Source organism: Lagopus leucura, unplaced genomic scaffold (genome assembly GCF_019238085.1).
Source record: "Lagopus leucura isolate 7727_CA_CO unplaced genomic scaffold, USGS_WTPT01 Super-Scaffold_739, whole genome shotgun sequence".
NCBI classification, from domain to species: Eukaryota; Metazoa; Chordata; class Aves; order Galliformes; family Phasianidae; genus Lagopus; species Lagopus leucura.
Window position 1 is genome coordinate 20,567,399 of NW_024962255.1, and position 23,264 is coordinate 20,590,662.

Consider the following 23,264-nt stretch of genomic DNA (forward strand, 5'->3'; position numbering starts at 1 on the left):
GCCCAGCGGGGCGCAGAGCTCCCCCTGCGGCACAGGGCCCATGGTCGCCGCTCCACAGAGGACGCCTGAGGCTGGGTCGGCTCAGGGCGCTTGGCGGGAAGCCGCCAAGCCGAGAGGAGGGATTAAAAAAAGACACGGGGGCAAAGGGGAGGTCGCGGCCCGACGGCTGGGGGCCGGGCTGTCGGCGAGGGGCCGGGCCGTGAGAAGCAGGGCGAGGGCTGCAGCAGGATGCGGTAACGAGGGAAGGCCCGGGCGCCGGGGCGGGGAGGAGCGGGGCTGCGGGCGGCCCGTACCCTGACAGGATTTCCCTTGCAGAGGAAGGCTGGAGCGAGACGGGCGGCACAGAACGTTCCCGAAACGGTCTCGACTGCGCATGCGCGGCGGCTGGCCAGCTTGCCGGGAGGGGGCATTGCGCCTGCTCCTCGCGGTCGGGCCGGCGGGTGCCGAGCGCGCGTGCGCGGCGGCCGCGACCCCTAGGCTCGAGCGAGCACCCGCTCAGTGTGCGTGACCGGCCGGCCAATGGGACGCGGCCGTGCGTCTGCGCATGAGCTGGGAGCCCGTGGGCGCAGGGGGGAGGCTGGCAGGCGTGCGTGGTGTGGAAATGGTAGGGGTAGGGGTAGGGGTTGCGTTTACTGCTGAGCGGGCGGAATGAGACGGATGTGCTTCCCGTAGCGAAACGTTTTGCGCTCGTGGGGAGCGGAGCTCGAAGGGAGCTCTGAGGGAGAGCCGGGTCTGGGGGGCGTCCTTGCCCGCCCCCTTCCTCAAGTGTGCATGTGCTGCTGCTGTGGAGCTGCGGTATTGCGTCTGCACCGCCAGGAAGGAAGTGTGCGGAGGAGGCCGTGTCTGCTGGCAGCGAGGTGGTGTTCTGAGAAAATGGTGGTGTATCTTCTATCTAGACCGCTGCCGGGGCGTGTGAAACGCTTGTTTCTCGGATGAAATCATGACTTGGGTGCTTACTGCAGTGCAGCTATAGAAAAGCCTGGTACCCGCTGCCTGCTAGGTGTCACCAGAGCTTTACTACACACCTTGTTTTTGAGTACAAAACATCCATTGATAATAGGAGAATCCAGATCGTATTTTGGGTTTTCTTCAGATTTGTGAGGGAGAGCTGTGGAGGCTTCTCACGTTTCAGCCGTCATGTGCAAAGTGGTGAGCGAGGTTTCACTGCGGTGCTGTCAGGAGTTCTGCAGCTCTGGGTAGTGCTGTGCTGTCCCTTTTAGTTCTGGAAACAAACAAAAGTCCTGTGAATTCCAGAAACAATGTGAAATTTTTATTTTTTATTTTATTTTAATCTGAGGGAAGCATGAGACCATGGAGCGACTCGCAGTTGTTAAGAGCATAGTGCTACAATGAGGTGCTTCTATTGAGAGGATCCTAAACTCTCGAAGTTCTCACATTTCATTTCTGAAGAGCAGACGAATTTCTTAGAGTCAGATGTGAAGTTTTCCTCCTAAACCTAATGCTTTAAATTACAACTGGTATCAGCTGTATAGTATCCCTTTGTTCTTCTGGAAAGCCATTGTGCTCCTCAACAAGAGCCTCACACTGCACTGGTAAGCAAGGCCCAGTGGAATTCAATTTATTACCTCATAAGATGCAAAGCCACCTTGAAACAAGAAAGTTCTACAACTGCAGTTAGATTTAAAGGAGGCAGTTTTGATAGTGTTAGAGTAAGAAAGGTGATGCATTTGATCTGGCACAGCGTTTTTAACAAAGGAACTTCTAGATTCTGGCTCTTTTGAGTGTTGAGTTGCCGCATTGAATTAAGTTCAACAGGCAAACTGGTTAGCAGTCGTTCTGCCAGATTGTGCATACAAGACAAAACGAAGATGGTATTGAGAATCCTTTGCTCCACAGTTTTTGAAGTATTTGATGGCCTCAGTAGATTTCTGGGGACTTCTGAATTGTTACCCTGTGCACCTTGCCTAACTCATATAAACTTTGCTGCAGTCTCCTGATAGTCATGTGCATTCTGTAGTCAGTAAGCATATCATCCATCTCTGTAAAAGTATTTTCAATTAGCTAAAGAACATAAAGAATGCTCTGGGGGGAAAAAGAAATCTTTGAGAGCTTAAATAAAGCACTCTGCTGACATTACTTCTTAGTACAGTATAATAGGACTTCACTGTACAGGAAGGCAGGAGTACTTCATCCTTTTTATTTCTCAGGTAATTAAGATGCTGTAATTCATGTGTGTTGTCTCAGAAAGCTTTACTGTGGATCAGTGAACGACGGCAGTTGAATGAACAGTAGTGATAAGCAGTGTTACTTTTTAGCTGTTATGTAGCTTTAACATCTTTGTAGGATTGAAATGTAACCTATCGGGGTTCTTATACCCAATTTTAAACTGGTAGTAAGTTAAAACTTACTACAGTTTTCTCAACAAAGTATATAAATGTGTACTAAAGATAGGAATGAATACTGTTAGCAGAACAGTTCCCTAGTGATCTGAAGGTTGAAAATTGTATTTTGCAAGAAAATATTTTTGGACCTTTTCAGAAAAACATTCTTGAAAGTGAAAGTCGTTCCGTTCTTGGTTTTAGTAACCTTTATTTAACTGTTCATCTTACATTTTTTGCTATTTTGAATTTAAGTTGTAGTCTCAATTTGCATTTCTCAGGAGGCAGAGAATGTGCTTTCTTCTCCTATAGTTTATACCCACATTTAATCACTATTATCCTTTAATTGTAGTTCTTATTCAACTTATTGGGTTTTAAGTTATTTTTCTGTATAAGAGTAGTTATTCTGGATGTGGTGGTTTCAGTGTACCTGAGCAAATTGAAGCATGATTTGAGCCATACGTAATTTATTGCAGTTCTCAAATCCCACTAAGAAATTTTTCCAGCCATCTAATAATTACTTTAGAGCTTTAGGATATACTGTTTCTTATTTTTCCTTTGTTGTGTTTTAAAATATGGACAACTAGAATGTGTTCAAATGTTGGTTAGGTCTGTACTGTATAGATCTACAATCCTTTTGTAAGTTTACACTGTTCCTACAGAGATTATGCCTGCTCTTTTTGCTTCAGTTTGCAATATACAACGCAATATCCCTGATTAATTAGATGTTAAATATTAGTTTGAATGTGATGTATACATTACAGCAGTTCACTGGTAATAAGTCTCTCTTTTTTTGCTGTAATTGCAACAAACCTGGAAGCTCACATTGAAGTCTGATGTTATTAACCCAATATCTTTTAGGATGTAATTCTGAATCTGAAATGCTGTGGATCAACAAAAACTTTGTTATTTTTATTTACCTTGTATAAAATTTGAGTAAATAAAATTCTATTCAGAAAAAAAAAAAATTAACAGAAATAGGCTTTGTTGTGTGAAACATAAATTTGAGTTGTAACCACCAGAGGGAGCATGCTGTATAGTCAGGACTCCCTTAAAAGTGCCTGCTTGTGACTGACAGATTAATTCACATTCCCCATTATTTTCTCATTGGGAAAGAGTGCAACTGGGAATTAACAATCAGTGTTAAATATTGAGTACCAGAAAACCTGTGTATTCACTTTAGTTTGTCAGTATTTTTATTTCATAATATAAAAATGTGAGCAGTTAATCAGTTAAAATGGGGGGGGGGGGGGCCCGGCCCCGGAGAAGTGGGATTTCCTTGTACTTTTAAAATGTTGAAAGCTTTTCCTGATTTGTTTTTCATAGCTTACTGAAGATGCTGGTAGACCACAAATAGAAGAACCTGTAAATCAGGACCTACAGGAAGGTAGTACAAGAAAAATACTTATTTACATACTTCCTGCTATTGTGCAGCAAAACTTGAGCAGTCAGTTAGAAGCCCATTAGTTTTCATTTTTATGTGCTTTCACTGAATAGTCCTATTGAACTCAGTGGCAATTCCCATGGTTGAAGCTAGAGGTTCCTACATTTGATTTCCTTGTATTCACCTAACAGCAGTGACACCAGCTCCAAATGGTAGGTGAGGTCTTGTGTGTGAGGAGGGGTGCCTTCCAAACCTCTATACTTTCACACCCTTGAATGAGAAATCCATGCTGCTTCTTCCCATCCCCATCACTTCATCCTCTCTATTTTGCACCCATCTAAACAGTACACTGACTGAAGAATGCAGAAGAGACACAAGACCTGTTTTGCTATGTACAAAATGAAGCTGCCATGATGCACAATGAACAGAAATGGCTTGTGGAGAAACCTAATCTGTGGGTTAAGTTCATCTCTTTGTACAAGTAAGATTATAAACTTTAAAGATGTGGCAATTTGATGCAATTTGTATATGACATGCAACTGTTGCAGACAGGCTAAAAGGGATTTATTTCTGTAGCCTGGCTTCTAGCAGTCCTGAGTATGTGAGTATGGGGGCCAGTTATCCTAATATTGATGCTTATGATATAAAACCAAATTGTGTTTCAGGAATGTGTTAATTTAATGCATGCAATTAAAAAAAAAAAAAAAAAAAAAAAAAAAAGGGTATTTCTAAATATATTTTTGTTACAAGATTTATTGAGTTATAATGCTGACCAGAAGGGTCTGGGAAAGCATTAATGGAGGAAAAGTATTTAACTAAGTATTTAAATACACTGTACAAACTTGCACTGTCAAAGCACAGAACAAAATACTGACTTAAATTGAGCTACATCCATTTTATCTCAATTCACTTAGCATTGGCTCACTAAGCGTGATACGTTCCAGGGTGTGTGTTGTTGTGCTTCATTAGTCTTGCTTCAGTGTGAAATGATCTGAAAAGTATAATCTCATTATCTGCAGTTAATTGTTGATCATTAGCTTGTACTTAAGTCTTGTCAAGCTTGAATTTCAAGATTTAAGCTGGAGATACTTCTCCTATATTGGCATTTCTAATTAGAAAAGCAATATTTGTTAGACATCTCAAAGTTGTTAACCTGTAATTCAGCACTGAGCCTGCTGAAGTTGAAGAAGCATTTTGGCAACATTCTAAGAAACATGATTTGAGTTTTGGGTGGTCTTGTGTAGAGCCAGGAGGTTATGGGGTTGCTGGTTTGGTGGGGGGGGGTTGGTTGTTTTTTGGTGGTTTTTTTTTTGTTGTTGTTGTTTTGTTTTTTCCCAGCTGATGTACCCATTTTACTGTATGATAAGACAAATTGTTCTCCTGTTAACTGGAGTGTTAACTGTTAATGTACATGAGGTGCATTTAGAGTGAGGTTTCTGTACATCACTGTACACTTAGTGATATTGCCCTCGACTATAAAATCTTGGGAGCTAAGGTTTCCTTAGGACATAAATTTTTTTGTTTTATTGAGATCGGAGGGGAAACCTGTATTTAAGAATATTATTGTATATGTAACTTTCTGGGAGGAAAAAAGGGTGTATAGGTACCATCGTCAGTAGCTGATGAAAGCTAGACGACTGTGTGTCCTGGTTCTGCTGAAGTGCAATGCATGAGACCTCGTGTTAGATTTTAGCTAATCCAAGTGCGTGTTTCACACATGAATCAGTCTTCACAACTTCTCTGCTTTCAGAGCAAATCAAGGATTACAGTGCCCCCTACAGCTCTGCGGTTTTTGTTTTTTTCTTTGAATCCTTTGGTCGAGCTAAATGCAGATACTTGCCAGATACACTACCAGTAAAAATAATAGTGGCTCAGGGAAGCCTTTTTTATTGTTCTTTATTTTTTCAATTTTTAAGAATGATCTTCAGTTTCTAGTTGATTTTCTCCGTTGCTTCTCAGAGATTTTCATCTGTCCCTGAGCTACTTATTTCTGTCTTATTAGCACTGGTGCACTGTGATGTTGGAAATTGCTGGTTGTGGCTCTCCTGAGCAGAAACTAAATTCAGCTAGAGAAGGGTATGCTGAGAAGTCTGTGGTGACTGTGATTTCCCCTTCTTGACCACTGCTTATTGAAGCACGTGCTCCTGGACATGTGATGGGGATGCAGCTATGCAGCTCTTCCCTAGTTGATTTAAGTGGAGCAGGAAGAGAAACCCAAAACAGGAAAGACTGATTTAAATTAAGACAACACTGGCTTAAGAAGAAGTGACCATAAATAAATGAGAGCTGATAGACTTGAATTCTATGAGCTTTAAGTCTTGGAAGACCAAGGGTTCAGAACAGTATAATGAAAGGAATTATGTCGCATATTTGTGTATGATAAGTTTTTGGACTTAACCTGAATATCTCCTCCAGTCTCATGCCTTTAATGAAGCTTCAGTCTGTGAGGAAGTTCTCTCAAAATTTTAATGAAAGATTTCATTCCAAATAGTTTTCCTTGACCTATAGAGTTCTTTAGAAGTCTGTGATATGTCTCTGTTTTTATTCCTAAGGGTTTTTGCAGAGACTTGGATTGTGGAGATGGTTGACCTTTTTCTTAAAAAAAAAAAAAAAAAAAAAAAGAAAAAGGGCTGGAGTGGAAGTGGTAGAGATGTCCAAGTCCATGACTTGGAAGTTTTCAGGAAGTTTGGGAGAATTGAACGTTTCTCCTTCACTATTTCTTGAAAGCATCCTCCTTCAGGAAAATGCTTAGGCATATGTTTGTCAGCTGCTCACGTGTTATAACATAGGTGAGGTGCCTATGAGGTAGAGAAGTATAAATTTTGTTTGAAAACTGTAGTTACTATGGCCAATTAAAATCAAGAGTATGCATGGCTTTGCTTTTGGGTGAGGAAAGGAGATGACCTTTCAAATCTTGACCATCCAAATACATTTAGAAAAAAATTTACATGGCTTTTTCTCTTACGTCAGCCGATTTGGACTTAGATGTTCCTTTCTTTTTCTTAATGAAAAGGAGAAACCTCTATTCTTTGATGTCACACAAAATTATGCATGCTTCATGCTGGGCAGCTGATGAAGGGAGCATTTTCTTGTCACACCTGTTTCTCAGCCAGTAAATTCTCCTTGATGCAGGTGGTAATGAATCATATATTTTTCAGTTTTATCAGGATTCTCATCAGTTAGGATTTCACGTTCAGAACTGTGGGAAACTTCAGTGTGATGACTTAAGGTTTCTGGTGCTTTCTAGTTAATTTTTTTTTATAACAGTAAATCAGACTCTGAGATGTTCTGGACTCATTAGATCCAATGCAGCATGGAGTTTACAGGATACAGGCTGGAATTCTGATGTGGGTGTGTGCTGATCTTATGCTGTATATCCCATATGGTTCATTAATTGAGTTTCAAATACCTACCTGGGACAGTAGATACCTGGTAATCTGGTGAAAATATAGGAATAAAGCAAAATGATTTTTGCAGGAAACATCTTCATTCACAGTACTAATCAGAAAAGGCCAGTTAGATTTTTGTGCCGTAGAAAAAAATGCATATTTTTGAAAAATAAAGAGGGCACCAGGAACAAAGGAAGCATTACAAGCATTAATGTACCCTTTTACATATAAAACTTTGTTCCATTAAAAGATTCGTGTTCAGATTAGCCGCAAGGTTGGCCTTAGCTTATGCTATTGGGCTAGTCAGAAAGATATACAAATTCGTTCAAGGTTTTTGGTAAAGGCTCTAAAAGTTAATTGAAAAAAAGCATTTTGAAATGGGGATGATCTGTGAAATACTGTAGCCTTGGTCTTGCATTCTTTCACAGTATGTGGGATTCAGGGAATAAACCGTTCCAAAGTACTTTTGTCTTAAAACAGCTGCAAGAACATTTTAAATTTGTTGCTGAAGAAGAGATTAAAAATTGTAAATGCTTCCAGCTGCTCTGATTTAGGAGCACTATTGTTAAACTTCTGCTATTTTCAACATGCATACCTGTGTTTGTAGGAATACTTCAACATATACAGGACAAAATGTACTAATGTTATTCTCTTGCTTTTTTTTAAGTGACTAAAACAACAGGGCTTATGCCCTGACTGTTTAGGATGAGTATCTTCATTATTAATGCAGTTCAAAGTAAATTGATTTCTCTTAATTGAAACAGATATTTGTAATACCATGTTTTGGACAGCATTGCTATTGACATCTTAAAGTATTGCTTTGACCTCAGGAAAATTTTTTTTTTCCATGTTTTACTATTCATAATTTATTTTTTCCTAGATCACAAAATAGTGTTTTCTTTAGTGGTGCTGCATGTCTTTATTTTCTGATCCTGGTTGAGGTTATCAGTCCTCTTTTTGGTCTTTAGAATGCATTTGAAATTAAACATAGAATAGAGAGGAAAAATGCTGAAGACCTGGGCTTCAAGATAATCCTGCCAGAGGCCTCCGATTCTTATTGGCAAAGATAAAGCTAGCATGAAGTGATAGTAAAGAAGGGAAAATTTCTGTAAAATGCTCTGGAGAGTTTCAGTCAGCATTGTTTTTTAATATAAATTCTGTTTATGTTCATCTGCAATACTTCCCCTCTCTCCTTTTTTACTTCTGTAAACTCATGGCTTCATTTGCATTTGTTTGTTAGGTGTTGGTTTTGGTGTTTTTTTTCTCAGCATGAAAGCCAATGACAGAAGGAGTCACGAATGATAGAGGTAGATTCTGTTGTGACACGGAGACTGAGTTCAGCCAACTTAAAATACAGGTTATAATACATTGGTGGGACAATGCTGCCCTTTGATTTTATAATTTCAGTTCTTGAGATTTGTGAGAAAGTAGACCAGTAAATAATGTCACAGGTGTATGCCTGATACTTATTGAAAATCAGCACCTGTCAAATCTGAATAGCCTAGCTCTGAGACTCAGCTAGTGCCCTAAACTTAAGCATCTGTTATCTGTTGTATTTAAACCGTGAAAGAGACAGAGGTGGATGGTATTAACAGTGCTTTCTAGGAGGTTAGAAGACTTTTCTCATACTTTCTTTTTTTCTGTGGTTCACATTATATATTCCATGAGATGCTGTGGGACTTCATGCTGAGCTGTCATTATTTTTAATGAAAGATGAAATTCTGAGACAGAGCAAGAGTCAACAAAAGCAATGGCACTCCATTTCTGGTTTGGGAAAAAAATCTGGGCTCTTCAGTGTTCAGCTTTTAAGTTACAATTAGAAATTGCTTAAGCAAATCTGAAATAGTGGTGGATATTTCTGGTGTTGAAAATATAGTTTGGCTGCCTTCAGTAAGCTATCAGATATGAACTTCTGTCTTTCTTTATTTTAATTAAGGAAAAGCTATAGCTCTTGGTTTGTCATTTTAAGACTAGATATGATGCAATATTTATCATCTCCCTAGAAGAGTTCTACTGATTAGTTACAACGTTTTGTTTCTACCATTTATGTCCAGTTCATCAAGTTTCAGCTTCCTGGAATTGTCTTTTGTTATGCCTGTATCTGCTTGTTTAGGACCCTATGTTAGATATACTCATTTTGAGAATTTTGTTAGCAACACTTTCTGTTTATAATGTTAAATTGAGTTTCTTGACTCAGTCTTTAGAATCTAAGATTTATTATAAATTTTTATCAAAACTTTTTGAAGCTTTTCCATTCCTTAGATTCATAGATAAGATTTTTTTAAATACATTAAATATTTTCATTGTATTTTGTCTTTATGCCAAGATTAGTGCTGACTTTCTTGGTTCCTAAACTTTTGTGCTGAGGATGGGTGTACTTTGTGAGTTAGTAGCTTTTGTAGTCTATTTTTATGGAGTCTTTCTGTAGAGTTTCCTGCCAGTGTATATGTTTGCCCTTATTGTTGCTCTGAGAGCCAAAAAAAAAAAAAAAAAGCATGGATTTCTGAGTCATACTGTAAACTTAAATGGAAATAAAACCTGTGATGTCAACTACTGCTCTGAAGAATTGATGCAGATATTGATAATGAGGCATAAACAACAGACACAAAACATTGTTAACTTATTTACCTAACAAAAACATACTGCACATGAAGTGTTTAGCAAAATTAAATGTATATCCATTACATCACAAAAATTATTGACAATTAACTGCTTTTAATGTATAGAATTTCTGCATGTAGTCAGACCTACTTGTTAAGTGGAAGGCACAAGAAATCCTTTCGTGGATACCTGTTGACTAATTTGCATTAAGAGGTATTTCTCCGTTACCTCTATTAGTATTGGCTTAAATCCTGAATGATTTCATTATCTACGTAAATGCTTAATCTCTTGGAAACCCTGCTAAGCTCTTGCCTTCACTGAAAGCTATGATAATTTGTTGTAGTTATTTCTGTATTTAAATAAATTGTTTTCAGATTCTATGAAATGTTCCTCTGTTTTCCTTTGTAATAATGGAGAAGTACCAATTTCATCCTTTCTATCATGTTATTTTACATTGTTTTGCTGTTTGCTCTTAGTAGTTCCTTCAAGCCATACCAGGTGTTTGTTGGGGCTTTTTTGATGTGTTTTTTTTTTTTTTTTCTTTCAGTTTGTTGGTGCAGCCACTGCAATTGTATATTTGTGAAAACTGTAATTTGTGCTGCAATTACTCTACTGGCATGAAATATTTCACTTATTCAAAATTGTCGTGCATCTTTTTGAAAGGAACATGGAACCATTTGTAAAAGGTTGCAAAATGAAGTGCTGCTTTAATTCTAGATGTGCTATGGTCTTACTGCATATATGTAAGAAAACTAGCAAGCCTTTTTAGTTTTTTCTTTTTCCCACTGGAAGTCTATTTCATTGCCAGTATGTATTTTCTGTTGCTTTAGAGGAAAAAAGTGCCATCAACTCTGGAAAATGCAGAATATTTCTTTTGGAATCTCATAATAAAGTTGAAAATAAGCTGAACAAGCAGTTCAGTGCTCTTGTCCTCTCCAGAATGCTGACTGCTTGGTCAATAGGGAGGATGTAAAAAGTGAAATTAATCAACAGGAAGATAAAATGGTTTCCTGTTAAATATTTAAAAAAAAAAAAAAAAAAAAAAAAAAAACAACGAAAGCAAAGACAAAAAAACCCCCCACAACCCTCATGTAATATAAAGAGGAATATATAAGCAGAGAAATAAAGAAGATGGCAATGGAACTGCTTTGAGAATTGCTTCTGCACTCTTGCAGTTGAGCTAATCCAGGAAGTGGAAAAAATTCTTCTGATGTATCTTTAGCCTTTGTGGTCTGTAGTGCTACTTACTTGCTACCTTCTTACCAACAAGTTCTTCCAAGTCTCGGGAGGCTTCACAAAAGATTCTCAAAACAAATATGCAGTGATCTCAGTGATGAGGGAGTTTCTCTTTAGAGCCATAATCTGAACTCAGATAAAGCAGCCTGGTAAGGACTTTTCTCCTAGTAGAGAGACTGTTTCCTAGCAGGATCTTATCCTATTTCCACGTCTATCATTGAATGCTCTTTTGGATGCATGGCTCTGTGCCCACTCCTTCATCTGTTGATGAAGATAGTTGTTTTGGTACTCATAACCTTTGCTAGAAGAGTATGGAATAGCCAAATCCTTGTGGATAATTGTCCTTATTGCTCCACAGTGAGCATGCACTAAGATAGGATAAGGTGCAATACCAGATGTGGGAAGCCACTCTGTGATACGGGCACTTTCTCTGAAAACTGTTACTGTGGCATTTCTGAAGAAATTCTGTCTTTTGAGATCTGTGAAGAAGCCATCTGGAATGCCATTTACCCTTCTGTAGGATCTGTGCATTTAAACATACTGCTACATTTAGCTAAACACTGCTTTAGTCACTGTTTAAAAACAAAGAAGCCTACAAATTTCTAATTAACACGTTTCTAATGAATACATCTTACCATTGTGTAATACATCATTTCAGAACTACAAAATAAACCACTGTTGAATGTTGCTAAATTTCATGTAGGTACATTTTCCAATGCTTCTTCAACACCTAGGACTTATGTTCGTCTTGACAAGATGGTAGACAGTTTTGTCTAGGCCTGGCTCTTGCTGTGTATGGCTGGTCCAAATGGTATCTGAAATTCCTTCCAACCTTTCCTTTTCCATGATTGTACACTGAATTGCCATTCTAATGGCTGTTAGTCTTCCTATAAGCAATGATTAACATGAAAAGATTCCTACAGACATGTAATCACAGTTTCAAGTTGTCATTTAAATGATTCATAGACTATGGAAAATGCACACTTTCTTTCATGAGAATTTTAACAATGTTCTATGAAAATGTTCTTGTATCTTATTTTTTCAGGAGAGTAAGTTCACACGTTCCAAGAACAGCAAGTTGCATTTCTGGACAGTTTGAGAGCACATACATCAGCTAATATGTATAGTAATGATGCAAATAACTTGCATGGTGAATGTGAATGTTACAGTGAATAAGCATAATGAATCTCAAGTTTGCAGTTTTAGTACCTGTATTATTTATTTATATTATTTATAATGGAGACTGAAAATAGCACAGCATCTTGTTATTGCCACTTGGTGTTTTAAAAATTTGCTGCTCTGAAATAAAGACTACTAACTGGGCACTACTGTTCAGTCAGATAAGGCCTATCTGCTCTAGAGGCTGATTTTCCTGTGAACACTTGGAACCACTCATAAATTAAGGAAGCATGCCATATTGCTTGAAAAATCTTTTATTTCTAATTACATGCCAGTCTGCAAGATATGAACTTTGAATTTCAGCTTCTAAATGAAATGAATTTCTGGCAGAAATTAGGACTATTTGATAGAGGTAATAAGCCCAGATCATGGGAGACAGATGAAACTTGGTGTGTTACGTACAAAAACAAATCTTCACACTTGAAATTTAAAATCTTTTGAATTCTACTGGAATACCTGACTGAATTGTAGCTGTCAGTCCTTGTAGTTAGAGATTCATAAAGGTCAGGTGGTAATTACTGTTTTGTAATTACAATTAAAAAAAACCAAAAAACAAAAAACTCAGAAACAACCAACTATGGGATTTCATGGAGAAAGTCTAGACAGAAGGTTAGCCACCTTAAGGATGAAGACAAAACTTTCCAGAGGAAAGTATCAGTAATTCATGCATGCTGTCACTGTACTGATGTAATGCATTGTCCCTATTCCTTGGTGGAACAGAACAGAGCTTGCTTTCCCTCTGTAGCTTCCAGAAGGTTTTCCACAGTTAGAGCTTATCCCTGAAACAATGGATGTAAGCTAATAGAGACCTCAGATTTTCATTTTCTAGCCTTCTGGGAATGATACTTTGAGCAGCCCACATGATGTTTGGAGTTCTATATCTTGTTTCAATTGTAAAATGTATACATTATTAGTAAATTAATTAGTAACTAAAAACTATTACCTTCTGCCCTCGCAGCTATTATAAATAATCTAAAAGCTTGTGGCAATAGCCTTTTGCCAAAAGCCAAGTGTTCTTCTAATTGAGTTCAAGTATTGAAAGGATTGCATGTATCACTTTTTTTTTTTTTTTTGAATGAGAGCAAAATGAATTCATGTCTTTCCTCCTGCAACACTTCTTTTGTTCTCAATTTCTTTGTTACAGCTGTGCACTGGATACAAGGTTGTTGAAGTGTACAATGTTGAACATATGCTGTGGGTACAATTAGTTCCAAAGCCCCTTCCTGCATGATTTCCTTCCCACTCAAACCCCCTCCCCCCAGTTTGCAGTGTTTGGGTTTTTTTTTTTTTTTGGTTGTGTCAGCATTCCCAAAGCTGCTTATATATATAGTGTCATAGAAGTAAGGGGTGGTGAAGTGGAGAAAAAGTCCATATACCTCCAGCTCATATGCAGTGGTGATAGAAGACTTATTAGGGCCAGTTTAAATATTAAAAAAATAAAACAAAGCATAGTATACACTGGGATTTTCTTATTCAAAACTAGTTTTATTTTTAAAAATAAATTGAATGCATAGCACTCACAAAGATTCCATTGTTTTGGACATTCTGCATTTAGGAGCACCATTCTTATTTATGCTATAGAAAACATTTTGGTTCTAGTAGTAAGAACAGTGTATCTTTAATGTACACTGGTAAAGCCCTTTTAAATAATACATCAAAACTGTTCAGTATACATTTTCTCTGCAGTCACTATGAAGCTGTAGTGTCAGAAAAAAAAAAAAAAAGACAGACTAAGCAATAAATTAAAAACAAACAGCAAGTAGTGGATTTCTTTACAGTTGACCTAATGTCTTAAAAATTGTCAAATAAAAATATCCTATTAAATGTAAGTTGGTTGTATTAACTAACTGAATAATCCCCCCACCCATTATCATTCCAGTGTTAAGTATTAGTTAAATTTTTATATATCAAATGCCTATGGGATAACTTTACTAATACTCAAAAAAAAAAAAAAAAAAAAAAAAAAGCCTATACTGATGCATCACAACTAAAGATGATGAGTTAGCTGATGAGATTTTCCAGAAAAGTTTGCTACAGGCATCTGCTGTTACTTCAAGTCATGGTCTATTACAAGACTGTACATTCATAGTATCAGAGGTAGTTCAGAGCACTGAGGACTTGGATATAGCATTGCAACAAAATGAAACTGGTAGAAGGAAGTCCATTTCCCTTTTACATGGGTAACAATGCTGAATAAAAAGCATGGCATCTTATGAGGTGGAAAATCTCAACATAATGCTACTTTCAGACAAGGGGAAATATTCATTAATAAATGGAGAGGTGAGGAAAAAGATTTTACACTTAAAAGTAAGAATTGACCCTATGCCTATTTCAAAGCTGATTCTCAACAATAAACTTTTGTTATCCTCCTAAACCCCTCTTGACTTAGACTTTTATGCTACAAAAGCCCTCAACAAAAATTGGGATTTATACAGAAAATAGAACAAAAGGAACAGGATTTATTCTCCTCATCAATAAATAGATTTTTTTGTAGCATGTTATCATTCAATTCCAGAGAGAATGAATGTATTTGCATTCTCTCCATTCTGAACATAATGAGAAGGCCCTCTCTCCAGTGACAAAGCACTCACCTTAATATTGGTAGCATATCTTAACTGCCCCTATTTTCAAAGTGGTCTTTGTGAGATCCCCAGTGGGATGGTACAAGTTTTGTAAGTGTTGCTACTAAGATGAGCAGAAGATGGAGATGGTAAGAGAACAACAACAACAAAAAAGCCTTAAGTTTACAACCTATAAAGATATTTTAAAGTAGTAAGAATCCTGTCATCCAAATTTCCTCCCATATTCTACCACAGGAGAGGCTGGTACTTTTTATTTTTTAAGCAGTTTTGCCCTACTATCTTCATTACCATTTTCATCCAAGAGTTGGACAAGTGAAGCTTTCTACTCTCAGACAGCCTGCTCCACAGGAGATAGTGTAATTTCATAAAGTTATGTGATTAACATCTTAATTGTGGTAAAGCAGTTCACTCTGCAACACATTTTGACCCACCCATTTAGAAGAGTAGATCTCTGCATTTTCTTCTGGAATTCCCAAACAGAATATAAATTTGCCCCACTATTACCTGAGAATTTCCCTCCACTGTAAGCCTGACACAGATTGGATTTCTATTTGACTGCTTTTTTTTTTTTTTTTTTTTTTTTTGTAGAATTGATACTGTCAGTACAATTGGAGGATGCTTGGTTGTTGTGTGTGCATGTTCATGGAGGAATCACAGCCACTGTAACAATCTGGCACAGCACTAGCTCGGACGAAACTTTCTCTTTTCTTCAATCATTAATACCTCACTGCTGGACAGTAGTTCACATCTACATTCTGTGAACACTAATGCATCCCTTTGGTACTTGATGTGTAGATGCCCTGAAAAAAAGCCACTCCATTTGCTATAATCTCTTCCCTTTCTCCCTCAGGTTATACCCAATTAAGCATACAAACCAGCAGCGCAAAGTAATGAGTAGAAAATTCCCTGAGTTAGTATGAAAGAGTTACTTTAAACAAAAAGGACAAGGAAAGAAAAAAGAAGGAAAAACATAGCATCTATCCTGTGGGGTACAAAACTTAAAAAACTAGCCACAATACCAGTTAACTCAAATGCAAATATCTAAAGCAAATATCCAACACAAAAGCAAGAGCATGGAGTTATCAAAATGAAATTTGTTTCTTCCTCTGGTCCCTACATATTTGGAAAAATCTGGCATTCAGTGGATTCTTAAGTTTCAGTAAATTTAAAGTAAACGTTAATACTGTATGGTGGTATTACATAAATGTCTTCAAAAATAATACTGCGTATCTCCTTCATTAAACAGTAATTCTGTAGTTAGTCCACAGCCATTTTTCTTTTGGCTAATATTTCAAGTATGTGCATTAGAAGCACAGACTATTCTGAGTGCCTGAGTAAGAAGTTACTATGCCCAGGTATACACATTCTTTCAGATGTTCCGTGTGCTTAGTTTAAGCAGTCTGCATTTGAGCTCCAGTACTAATTGTCAATCCAGTTGCCTCTTTTTCCTGGAAAGACTTTTTTTTTTTTAATACAACTTCCTGCCCTCAAACATATTTGAGGTTAAACAAAAACAAAATAACTCTCCTCAATGCAACTTCCTGCCCCCCATAAACAAGCACAAGATCAGTTTTGTATTTATCACCTCTCAAAGCAGGGAGTAACACAGGAATATCGTCCATTCACTTGGTAACTCCGGTTGTAGGAGACACTTATACATGGCTTCACTTCTAGAGGAACAGCTAGTGACATGGCAGCACCAGTCTGTACATGGGATCGAGCCTGGACACTAGACTGTAAGGCAGCAGGGCAAGTCTGAAGTGGATAAGATGCTGTGTGATTAGCTGATACTATCTGTTGACAGTTTTGCTGTTGTGATGTCTGATGATGATACTGTAATGAAGACTGATGAGCTTGGAGATACTGTGGTATGTGTGGTTGAACATTAGCCTGATGAGCAGTTGGACCTGGGGTCTGAAATACAGTATGTTGAGCAGACTGAGAGTGTTGTCCTTTTTGCTTATTTGCTTCCTTCACATCATTATCATGTGCACTAAAACAAATGGAGAAGACAGAATACATTAAAATAGATATAAAGGTCATTTGAACTCTTGGATTAACTGAAGAGCAGTAACAAATGCTGTGGTTACCAGAAAGGATCCAAAGCTGAAGAAAAAAAATTTTTTTTTTTTTTAGTCTGCCCTTTAAAGTTTGTTTCTTTTCAGGATTTCACTTATTTTCCTAGCAATTCTAAACCAAGTTTTAGTGCAATACAAGCAATACGGCAGTATCTAAAATAGTCTCCGAGCAAGAAAGTCTGCTAGTATACTGCAGTTGAGTGCCAGATCATTGAAAGTATACTTACTTGTTGTCTCTGTCTCATTTAAATTTGGTAACAGAGTAGAAGTTTTTCTTTAAAAAACATGATATTCTGTCCTGCTCTGTACTTCAACAGTTTAGTTCACCTGAGTTTCTTTTGATTTATACCTTCCTTAAACGTATTTAGACTTTTTCTTTCACATGCTCTTATGCTGAGGTGAAGCAAGCAGGTGCCAGCTGCACACTTCTATCGGACCTTAAGTCAGATAAAGTTTTGGTTCTGTATGTACAGGGCTGATCTCTTGAGCTTGGTATGGTTCAGCCCATCAACAGTCTTAATTTAAGAGACTGCAAGCTTTTTATGGTGCACTACAAAAAAGACTGTAACCTTCCCCTGTCCTCCCATATCAAAGCATTCCAAAGTGATACTGAAAATGCAACACATTTGCATGCTCTAGGTACCATTCACTTCATTACATTTGTTGCTGAAGAAAACAGAGGTCAAAGGTGATAATGTCAACCTTATTTACAGTTTTGATTCTTCCAGATTCAGAATTTTCGGTACTTTAACAGTGCATAATTGTACTTACATAAGGGCAAGAGCAAACCTCTATAGGAGGACAGCAATTACTGTGGGCACAGGTTTAGATCTTGAGCTTTGGAATATAAGAACTGATTTGATACCCTTTCCCAGCAAGTTTCAAGTTGGCATTTGCTGGTGTTTTGTGTGATGTCACTTGCATTGCTACATGGTAACACAAAACTAGATGCAACCACCCAGCTGATTTTTCTCTCAGTAAGTTGGCTTTTCAAACAATTCCATGTTTGATCCAAAATCTGCCTGGAGCCTCTTTTTAACTTCCAAGGCACAGTCTTAAGAGCAAGCATGAGATCCTGAGCCTCCCATACTCTTTTTTGCCTGTTAATGGACTACAGAGATTGGGAACAAGCTATTTAACAGATTCTCTGAGCATGTTATACCTAAAAATATTACTTAATACATAAGTATATGTAAGTATAAACAGATATTTAAAAAAATCAACACAATGTTAGAAGCATTTAGGCATACCAACAGTTTGGTACACCGGCCAGAAAAAAGCAGCTATTAACTTACATTAAAAGGCGTTCAATACATGGCACTAGAAAATCCCAGGAATATGCAGTAAGATGATGCAGTCGAGTAGGCCATGTTGGTGAGAGGCGTAAGATAATCCTTGAAGAAGCTACACATGCAGTGGCAACTAAAGAAGGGGCATAATTTAAGAATGCATGATCTAGAATGAAGAAAACATAAAAAAGATTCATTTAAGTTGGACATAATCTGCCAAGACAACAAAGAAGTAATTACCTGAAATACATAACTCACCCTGCAGTGATACTTCAAGAAAGTAATCAGCATATTTTGCCATATATAACTTAGTCTTCTCCAAGCAAACCATCGGCCAGCCATCATGAAGATCAGTTTCATGGACAGCAATAGAAAGATAATAGTCGATGAAATGAGCAGCAGTTGGGAGGCACAAATTCCACTGAAATGTTTCTAGCAACAGTAACTCCATATGAAGCAAATTCTGTTTTGTTAGTACCAAATTCATATTAGTCATACATCCCAAGCTGTTCAGTTGTTCAAGTTTGGGAACACTGTCTTCCTTTTCTTCAAATTTGCCTTCAGATGAACAGAAAGAGGGGGAAAAAGGGTTCAGCATGCATGAACTACAAAACACATCGCATCTACTGACTGTTGTTGGTCATATTTCAATTCTAGTACATCAAATAAGCTTTAGACTTTTCCACAAATGCAAAGCTCAAATGGAAGACTTACTTGGAGACATAAAGTAGCATGTACTATAAAGGACTGAATTTCAGCAGATAATGTCATTGTGCTGGATATCATACAGTGCCATATTTCCTGTTGATCCATCTGCCCATGAACCAGTTACTGTTTGCCAAGTGCAGAAGTAAGCTATGTTATGACATCCATGGCACTACTTATATTAAGTTTTTGTCACCAAACTACTGTATTATGAAGTGATATAGTGAAATACCACTGCCATGGGACCTAATCACTCTCTCTTCCCCACAAACCCTGTTTGGTTTTAGAAATCATTAGAGTACAGCTACCTCTCTAGTCATTTTATCTGCTCTGTTATTACCTGTTATGCTAGGTGCATTTTTAGATTTGATAGCAGATATGCTGCTCCAGCATTTCAAAGAAGTGGATTTCAGCAATGTACATCTGAAAAACCACATTGCCATATAAACTTAACACTGCTGGTAGCTTCAACCTTCCCTGGACTTTAACTTGTCAGGCCTGTATGCTTTTAGCCTGAAGCAGAATTGTATATGTAGAAAATCCATTAATAAGGGAAACAAATGTCACATTTCCATACAGTTTGCCATATGGTTGTGCTATTTAAATTTCACTGCAAATTCTTTCCATCTTACACCCACTATTCAGTACTACAGATATGTTGTAAAAGCACATTTTTAGAGACTTTTGCAGGACTGAACATACCAATCGTTTGCTTTCACCCCACTAACAGTGAGAGGTATTTACACAGGAGTTAAGGCCATGCCAGCCCCAGCCTGTTCGTTTTTGTTTTCCACACTTAACTAATTACAGAAATGGAAGCTTTTCAGGACTCACATATTCATTTCTCTTATTACTTCTACAACTTTATCAGGCATAGTGTGATCTGTCTAGCTTACCATACTGTTTGAACAACTTGTTTGAGCCACACAGGACAGAAGTTCAAAGCAGCATTTTGGTTTGTGCTTTCCATACTAAGTCACACAGTGCTTCTCAGAAGAATGTGTACTTCAGGCTCTCATAAGCACTATTTGCAGTTTGTTACAAAGGATAGTAAAAGTGATTAAGAAAAAAAACCAATAATCCTCTTCAGAACATGAATTTAATTTGAAGATCTGGCATTAGTTCAGAGACTATCCACTTTCTTAAATGGATTATACTGGTTTCTGAGGCCAGGTTTTTAATACTCAGAGCCCCATCCTCTGCCAAAGTGGCTGGTGGTATACAGTCAAAATTTACCCCCAGAAGAATTCCAAAACAACTCCTTTTATCTTTCAACTGTTCTGTTGAATAGCTGTACTGCTGAAGACAGAGTGCACTGAAAGGAAGCAGTATACCAAAACCAGAAAACCAGAGCACAGAGGTGTTAACTAGCGGACAGGGCCTACAATGTGACATATCTTGTTTGAGAAAATGAAAATAGATTCAGAGAAATGGGTTAGCAGAAACTGAACCAGCAGTCAGCTCTGCTAGCACCACAAAGCTTGGGTGCTTGGTTTAAGAACAATTGCCAGCAAGCATGCTGCAAACTACATTCATATATTATTCGGGACTTGTAAAAAGGCTCCAGAAGTGCATAAAGATGGATACACACCACAGGATTCTAGCTGAGCGCTATATAAGCAGCAGCACAGTTATTAATGAATGTTTGTAATTAATTCTATCTTCAGAGTACTGTGTAATCACCAGTGTATTCACCTACATTACATTTTTTATGTGACACAGTACAGGATTTACTTTAGCCTAGGCTTGCACAAAGAACAGCACAATTTACAAAATCTGAAGTATGCCAGACACATGCAGCACCATCAACAGGCTGCAAAACAGTCTACATATGGTTTATTTCATTTCTTCCTTTATCACAAGTATCTTAATTGTTTTCAGCACTGGATCCACCTATTTTGACATGTTCTTCAGAAGGCAGCCTTTCCATTCCTGTAGCTTCCCTCTGAAAAATTCATCTTAGAATAATTCGTATTTCCAAACACAAACACTGGTTTTTAATTGCAATTCACTTTTTCCCCTTTGTATTATCAGGTGCCAACAGATGTCCAAACAGAAATCTAAAGAAAGGTTTATCATCTGGGCCAAATTTAAGTACGCAAATCTAACCCTCAGTCTTTTATAACCACTTTGTTTCCTCTGCCCCCTGTATCCCCACCAGGTTACTCCCTGCACTTGGCCGAACCACCTATATTGCTCTCATTCAACTATGGTACTACATACTTACTTGCTAAAAGTAAACAGGAAAGAGCAACCACATGCAGCTGCTGTATGGATATGTCATAGCGATCCATAAAGAGGTCCAGCAGATACACAGCTAGATGTCGTGCAGCAGGACAGAGTCTGAACCGATTGCTCACAATGGCAATCAGATCTGCAAAGTATCTTCTCAGATGTAACTGGGGAGATTGGCCTTTGTAGGAGGGCAGCTTCAGCTCCTAGATGGACAGCAGCATGCAATTTTATTAAAACCACCATTTAGTGTACACTGGCATCAAACCAACATAGCTGGTATTCTCACATTTATTATGGAACTTGCAAACTACTTCTTTCCTCTTCTTTTTGTTCCCCTAGCTTCAGTATCTCTTTTCACAGAGCAAAGATTATTTGTGGTATTACAGAATTAAATATTTTGGTTCTGCATAACATTAGTATAACAGTGTAAGGCTTAACATATTTTCACCAATCAGCTAGAGTGACTGCTGATTTTACCTTCTCTACTGCAAAGGCTTCTCCAGCAGGGAAGCACCAGCATTATGCAAGGACTTCTCAGATGCTTCAACACGAAGTCCAATAGCTTAACTCAGCCCTCTCCTGTTACAGTTTGATCTGAGCAACCAGACTTTGTACCAAAGCTGGTTGTCCTGCAGGTGCCTTTGTGAGGGGGGCAATGACAGCTATATCTGAAGCTGGGAACTGGGAAAGAAGCAGGGGAACACCATCTCTTCCTGCATGCACTTCCGACCCTGACTTAATCTGATCTCACTGATGTTGCCCTGACACTGATTACAGCACGCTCTCAGACACTGAGTTAAAGGCACATAAACCTCACACAGCCTGAGATTTGGAGAGGGGGACAACACCAAAACCCTACCAACACTCCAGAGAAGAAAAGCCTTTAGCACTGTGTTTGAAATGCAAAGTTTGGGCTGGCAGAAGTAGAATCCGAGGGCTCCTGCCTACATCCCCTTGGTGCAGCACAGCAGCTCAGCCGTTGTCTGCTGTCACGCATACTTTTATGAGTTACACTGTGCATTGCAGACTAAGTAGGATTTTGACTACAAGTAGATTTCCAGCAGAACAATCCAATGACATCAGGTTAGAACTGAGTCACCCCCAATTTTCCAAGTTTTAGCATCAATTCAAAGTTCCGCAGTGTTTTATAAAATCAGGAAAAAAATTCATCATGACCAAAGCCATTCATACCTACCAAACTTCGGAATTTCACAATCTGACTTAGCTGTAGTAACTGTAACTCTGAGAGCACATACGTTATCCTGTTTTTCTCGTGTTTCTCCCCCTCCACAAGTTACTTTGGCAGTCACACCTTTGAGAACGATAATCCTCTCCGCAAATGCCACAAGGCAGCAGAAATAGGCTCAGTCACTATCAACTCGTTTTCCAGTCAAGATGCTCTCTACCACACCAAACCATCCCCAGCAAGCAACTCCCAGTTAGAGCTGAAGCAATTCTGAACAGCCCCTAAATGCTCCCGATGCTGTGCTGGCGGTGCAATAGCATCACCATTTCCCTGACTTTGAGCTCGGAGCCGTTCGCACATCTGAGCAAAGTCCTTTTCCTTTTATACCGGACGAACAGAGAACAGCCCAGCGGGGCAGATCAGCTGTCAAGACCGAGGGCAGGCTGAGCACACGGCACCGCGTGTCCCGCTCTAGAGACACGGCCCGAAGGTCTCAGCCCACGCCGGCACCAACGCCGCTCGCCCCGCTCCACCCCGGCCCCGCGCTGCCCGCTCCCGCCGCCCACCCCCGGCGGCCCCACCTTGTAGCGCAGCGCCTGGTGGATGTCCGCCGCCAGCTGTCCGGTCCACCACTGCGCCTCCAGCTCCATGGGGGGCGGCGCGGCGCGGCCGGGGCCTGGGCGGAGGGGAGGAAGCGGCGCCGGCTGAGCGCGGGCGGGCGGGCGGGACGGGGCGGCAGCGCCACGCTCGCCCCTTCCCCGCTCGCCCACAGTTAAGCGCGATCAGCTGTCGCTCTCGCCGCGGGGCCCCGCGGCCCCCCGGCCCAGCTGGCCGTCATGCGAGCCGGCGGCACAACTGAGGCTCGTTAAGCCCCGCCGCCGGGCGAGGAGCCCGATCGCGCTCCAACAAAGGGCCGGCGGCGCTCCCCCTCCCCCACTCACCCTACGCAACGGCCGCGGCAGGGCCTGGCGCGGGGCACCTGAGCGCGGCGCGGCGTGCCAAGAGCTCCCCTGCCATCACGCGGCACCGCCCGCCTCACCCATTGTTAAAGGGCCGAGCGG

General features: G+C 39.4%; 1 protein-coding gene and 1 long non-coding RNA gene across 2 annotated transcripts; one reads left to right on the plus strand and one right to left on the minus strand.

The window, feature by feature from the left end:
* The first annotated feature begins 628 nt into the window (after positions 1 to 628).
* Positions 629 to 10,319, plus strand: LOC122175677. Its single transcript, XR_006177475.1, has 3 exons — positions 629 to 1,553; positions 3,666 to 3,726; positions 4,069 to 10,319. It is a non-coding gene; the product is annotated as an uncharacterized LOC122175677 (long non-coding RNA).
* Positions 10,320 to 13,587: 3,268 nt separating this feature from the next.
* CCNJ (cyclin J) lies at positions 13,588 to 22,868 on the minus strand. The gene is made up of 5 exons (XM_042863544.1): positions 22,785 to 22,868; positions 21,010 to 21,220; positions 18,336 to 18,635; positions 18,084 to 18,243; positions 13,588 to 16,703 (listed from the first exon to the last, which is right to left on the minus strand). The coding sequence occupies exons 1-5, from the start codon at positions 22,851 to 22,853 to the stop codon at positions 16,292 to 16,294; spliced, it is 1,152 nt and encodes a 383-aa protein (XP_042719478.1). The 5' UTR covers positions 22,854 to 22,868; the 3' UTR covers positions 13,588 to 16,291.
* Between the last annotated feature and the right edge of the window lie 396 nt (positions 22,869 to 23,264).